At 35.9% G+C, this 6,100-nt stretch overlaps 1 protein-coding gene across 1 annotated transcript; it reads right to left on the bottom strand.

The window, feature by feature from the left end:
- Positions 1–682: 682 nt before the first annotated feature.
- LOC147486446 (transcription factor MYB1-like) lies at positions 683–5,086 on the bottom strand. Its single transcript, XM_086572983.1, has 3 exons — positions 4,735–5,086; positions 1,372–2,394; positions 683–1,237 (listed from the first exon to the last, which is right to left on the bottom strand). The coding sequence occupies exons 1-2, from the start codon at positions 5,033–5,035 to the stop codon at positions 1,490–1,492; spliced, it is 1,206 nt and encodes a 401-aa protein (XP_086429109.1). The 5' UTR covers positions 5,036–5,086; the 3' UTR covers positions 683–1,237; positions 1,372–1,489.
- Positions 5,087–6,100: the final 1,014 nt, after the last annotated feature.

Here is a 6,100-nt window from a genome sequence, read left to right as displayed (position 1 = left end):
TGAATATTGGGAACTTGGGAACTGACCAACTTCATTCATCTATTTTATTGGCACATTTTAATTTGAATATTCTAACCCACATTGATCTAGTGCTTTAGTTGAACTAGCCAACTCAAACTGAACCATTACAGTGGATAGTATCTTTGACATTCAATGTGGAATAAGGAAAATTTTAACTTTGATACGTATTTTATGTCAATGCATAATGGTTTTCGTAATTTTCAGATTGGCATGTCAAAACATAAAGCAACATAGGGGAAGGAAAAAAAACAAACGATGGAAAAAAGAGACTGCGTATATCCTTGTTCGTTAATGGCCCTAATCAACAATATTACCTTAGGTGGCAGTAAGTCGCCCAATATGAAGGCAATATGAATACCACAACCTACCAAGCCATATATTCCTAACACATTCCCCAGCCCAAAGAAAAAGTTAAAAAAAACACCACCACTCTAAAGCCCTATTATCACTTAAAAATTGGATATTTCTTCTCGAATACTATAAAGAAAAATGATATAATAAAATAAAGTTTAACTGATGTAGGTGGCTTTAAACATGAAATTTGTACTAATAGAAGTATAGAAGATTTTGTTCTTCTCCACACAAAAAGTTATTGCAACAACAAATACAACAGTTACGAAAAGAAAAATGATATAATAAAATAAAGTTTAACTGATGTAGGTGGCTTTAAACATGAAATTTGTACTAATAGAAGTATAGAAGACTTTGTTCTTCTCCATACAAAAAGTTATTGCAACAACAAATACAACAGTTACGAAATCAACTAATACAAGAGAGTTCCAATTGCAGGATATACAACCAAGAGCATCATCAGCCTCACCATGTCATTTCTCAAGTCTTTAATTTCCTTATTATGTAAGAGGAAACAAAGAGCACAAGCTCATGTCCCAAGCGCAACACTCTAATAACAGGGAGTTCGAAATCCTAAGAGCTACACGACAATAATATGCCTGAACTCTGAAGTAATAATCCTTTTGACCTATCGCGTACTCGCCCTAAACAAAACCTAAACGAGAAAAAAGTTGTAACATACATGCTTTCTAAGAGAAAGCCTGCTGTAACATATGTAGTATAAAAGCAAACTTCCCTTTTGATGTGTGCTTGGAAGATGCCTGTGACTAGCTGACTGCACACCATCAGCCCATCAATCAAACAAAATAAACGGCAGACGCTCATTTTCACACAATCACACCAAAATGAAGCTCTACACCTGTAACTGTAAGTTAAGGAAATTTATCAGTATATAGTGACAATGTCTGTGACAATCCTATGAAAGATAAACTGCTATTCCAGATATTCACAACTCATTCAAAAATTGTCATAATTTAAGTTATTTGACAAGACACTTGCCTGCTTCATAAAATAAATGTAATAAACAGAACACCAGTTCCATATAGCAACTCTCTTGAATCTTCTTTACATGCAGCCTCTACAGGACCCATAATAAGTCCTATTTTCTTTGAACTAGTCAACTCCTAGCTGGTAGTGCAAACGTTTCACTAGACATTTGGGTCGACATCACATCTGTCATCAAACCCATTACCCTGATCCTGCCCTCTTCAAACCGCATAAGTTCATTCATCCTACTTTCTTTCAGGTTTCCCATCTCAAGACAAGCTCCTTGAGGCATTACACAACTACTACCTGCATTGCCTTTGGTGTTGGAATTCTCCAAGCCACTTTTGAGCCAAGCGATTTTACTTAAATCTGTCGCTATGGAAGCCAACTCGTGACTGGAGAAGTATGGAGGTTCTTCAAATTCAACAAACTCTGGCCCTAAAAGTGAACTCTGTGGATTTCTTTCCCCTTTAGTACCACAACAACCATGTCCACACTGAGAAGGCACCAGTGGCTCACCACAAACACCTTCGAGCAACCTGCAAATACTGATATCTGGCTGTGTCACTTGATTGAGAGGCCCAGTACACGGGACTTCCCTAGATAATTGAGAAACATTTCTGGTGCCGTTTGGAGGAATATAAATGTTAAATGCACTAACACGAGCCACTGGATGGAAGAGGCTCGGTGGTTCATTAGCTACAGTAACAATGTAATTACTTTGTGCTCTATCATCACATTGGACGGACATGCTCTCAACAAAGTTCACATCTTTCCCTTCTGAGGACCTAAATGAACTGACATCTCCGCATGACAATGTTTCTTCAGAGGACGCTTTGGTTTTGTCAAGGCTGATATGTTCCATCCTCTTCGCGGATGGTCCCCTAATCTTCAACCCAAGTCGCTTACGCCGAAGAGTGGAATTCCAGTGGTTCTTAATAGCATTGTCAGTTCTCCCTCGTAAAATCCTAGCAATTACTGCCCATTTGTTTCCATGAATAGCATGCGCAGCAACTATAATGCGGTCCTCTTCCTCTGCGACATGTTTTTGAGTCAGGCTTTCTCATCAAGAAGCAAAGTATAGATATAAAATCATTGTAAATTAAGTCAACTGCACATGACCGCTTTAGAAATTTTATCGAGAGGTCTACAGTTACCACCTATGTGGAGCTAGAAAAATAATATCCTTGAAAGACCACATTAGTAAGTATATGAGGAAGTCTAAACTTATCGCGGATGCAGATTTCTAGTCATATTTGTACTTTCTAAAATAAAACCTCATTCTTGTAATTAATTTGGTTTCTTGTTGGTCACTTATGAGTTATGATGCCTATTTATATATATAAAAAAAGAAGAAGAAATAGCCTACATTCTTTCATTTAGCAGAACTCATCAAATGCCCAACATCCTTTCTTCCCGAAAATTTTCATTGAAATATGTGTGTGTGTGTGTGTGAGAGTGTAAACAATATACCACTTCTGATAGGGGAAAAAACAAAAGATTATGATAAAAAAAGAAACACAATAGAGAAGCTAAAAAGAAAATTTTCACATACAAAAATCAAAGTAACTAATATAGGCAAACTATAACAATTTTTTGGCTCAAACCTGTATAAAACCTCAAACAAATTTGGAAGTTCATGAACAATTAAGTCCAGGCAAAGAGTATGATTTTTCCCTGGTTCGGTTATAATAAAGGGCACTATCTCGCACTTCATCATTGTCCTCAAAAAAATTCATAGAAACATGTCTGACGATATGGATTTAGAATATTAAAGAATCCAAAAAGCCTAAGTCACATTGACATGGATACGTGTGTCGGTGTCCAACACTGCAACCTATTTGAAGTAGGACACAAGGACACGACTAATTAAAAAGAAAACTATTTCTATTCTTTAGTTACACAACTAATTCTTGGGTTCAAGACCTTAAAAAGTGTCTCTTTACAGATAAATAACTATGGAAGTGGCATATCAAGGAGCTATAACTATGTCTTATAGGGTATCAAAGAAACTATATGTAGAAATTGTATGGAAAACATGTCCATGTGTCCGGCACGAGTGTCTGTGTGTCTGACACGGATTTTTAAAAGAATACAAAGTGTCCATGTTACTTAGCAAAAAGCCAAAATTTGATTTTCCTCATCACTCCGAAGCTGAAGATATCTCTTCTTGGACACCTCTGATTGTATAACTATCCAAATCACCTTTTCCTTTGCAACTTCATCTCTAAAACGTATTTAAGAATTAGCCTCACGCCTTCACATTAGATATTCTAACTTCAACTTCCCAATTTTGTATCAACAGCTCCTTTTTTCATATAGACTTTAAAGAAGTAAAGTACGAGGTACAAAGTAAAACTTCAAAGTAAAAGGCTTCCATTAGCCTATAGTAAAAGTACATAGTCAAAAGAAGGGAGAACCAACCACATAAAGTATCTTCCCTGCAGTAACCTTTACAAACAGGGGGTCAAGTCTATTACCCTAGTCCAATCTGGGTCAGGACTCAGGAAAGTATTTTGACACAGAGTTTGGTGAACATTTGGGCTTTAAACCTAGTGTCAGAGGAGGCCTGCGGAAATATGGCTTAGAAGACTGAAGATAAAATCAATGCAATCGATGTCATATGTCGTACTTTGTACAGATTTCAGTCTCTTACAATGATTGTTAAGGTGAACTAAAGAGAAGAGGGTAGTCCACTCTCTTCATGGCAACAGAACAAAAGAGATAAAGAGAGGCCTCTGGTTTCTGCAAGAGAACCAAAGAGAGGTGTAAGTTATATGACATCTTCAAGGAACTCTCTACTGATGGTTCGGAAGTAATACCAAATGTTTTTCAAAACCAAAACATTGCAAACTTGAACAGATCAAATTGAATCCCTCCCCACTGTCCAACCTTCAAGCTTCAAAAACGTTTCCATGTAAGTCCCTGATCCGACTAAATACAAAAGAAAGGCCATGCGCAACCATAAAAGTGAGTTCTTCCCTACTTCACTTGTCGAACAAACCAATAAAAAGTTGAGTTTTCTAATTTTATATAGAAAGTCAGGCTAAACTGAGATATCCAAGAACAACTTAAAACCTAACTGCACAATGCAGATGCATCTAAAAGCTCGTTGTAGCTCACAGGCAGACACGCTGGAGACAAAGAGGAAAAAAAATACATATTTCGAGGGTGGCTCCTAACTCACTTCATTTCAAATGAGCCAATTCTGTTATGTGTTATGTGTTAGCCATAAACATATTTGCTAAACATAAAAACAAAATTAAAACAACAATATAATCAACCAATCATCAATATTCAATAAAATTCCAATTACCTGATATGTCATATGTAAATAAATAAATAAATGAAGGTTGGGTTTTAATAACAACATACCAGTGAAAGGTTTGCGTTCAACATAAGGGTCGAGTTGGTTACACCAACGAAGTCTACAAGATTTACCAGACCTTCCTGGAATTCCACGGGCCATAACACTCCAATTTCTCGGTCCAAATTTACTTACTAATCGACTCAAAATTGCGTCTTCTTCAGGTGACCATGGTCCTCTAACACCAACTTCTATTTCTCCACTTACATTTCCCTCACCACTATTATTGGGTGCTGGGGGAGTTGTAACATCACCGTTTTCTTTATTGAATAAGAGTATCTCTTTTCTTATTTCTGTTTCTAAGTCCATAACCGCCTAACTACTTTCTCTGTCTTTGCAGTCGTTTTTACAAGCCTTTACTTATATATATATCGTTTTTTTTATAGTGAAACCGGACAATAGGAAATGACTAAATGGGTCCTGTGTTAAAAAGTTTATATAGGCGGACCTACTAATGATTTGATCTTGTTGCTTAAAAATATTTATTGCACGGAATTAGGTTGTGATTTTTGGCTGAGTGTGCTTGTGATTGAGATCTCTATATTGATAATAGCCGGGTTTTCAGTATCTCCTCCAACTCTCGAGTACACAAATCAAAATCTCTCTCTCTCTTTCTTCTTTTTTTTTTTTTTTTTTTTTTTTTGAGTTGGAAATTATCAAACAATTTAAAAAATATTTACAAAATAGCCCCTATTTTTTACCTACATTTTTTCCAATCCTACAATCAAAATTAGAATTATAACGACACGTTTTTTCCAACTGGTGCAAACACGGTCTGCAAACTTGTTACTAGCATATCACCGCCCTTAAGTTTCAAATTGAGTTAATATGCAAAGAAGAGATGAACTGTTGAAGCAGCAATTACAAACACACAAATTGAGTAGAGGCAAAATTAAAAGGATTATGAAATTGAGTTTTATTTTCAGAAGAAAAAAAAACAATTGGTGTTGGAAGGGAAACATATTTCTTCACAATCTTCAATTAGTTTCATTTTGGTTTATAATTGGAAGGAAATAGTAATGAGAAAGGGAGAGGGAAAAAAAAATTGTGAGGCAGATAGACATTTAGACAGGATACGAGACAGTTTTTTCCCCCCTCCCCTAATGCAAGAGATCGACTGATCATATACCAAAGAATTAGTTGATTTCGTAATTTTCAACCTAATGTTGAAACGTTCATGTAAATTCAACATTCGAAACCAAGTTGAAAATACAAAAAAGGATTTGGTGGGATTATAGATTTCAAAATGAGTACACATACCGGTATGATGATCTTCATGGTGTTAACACCAAGGCTGAAAATATCAGTCGAAATATCGATATATCGCCGATATATTTTTGGTTTTTGAAGTACCTAATATATAAATAATCCGAG

This window comes from Coptis chinensis, chromosome 7, assembly GCF_015680905.1.
Source record: "Coptis chinensis isolate HL-2020 chromosome 7, ASM1568090v1, whole genome shotgun sequence".
Taxonomy (NCBI): Eukaryota; Viridiplantae; Streptophyta; class Magnoliopsida; order Ranunculales; family Ranunculaceae; genus Coptis; species Coptis chinensis.
This window is presented reverse-complemented; position numbering and strand designations above follow the sequence as displayed.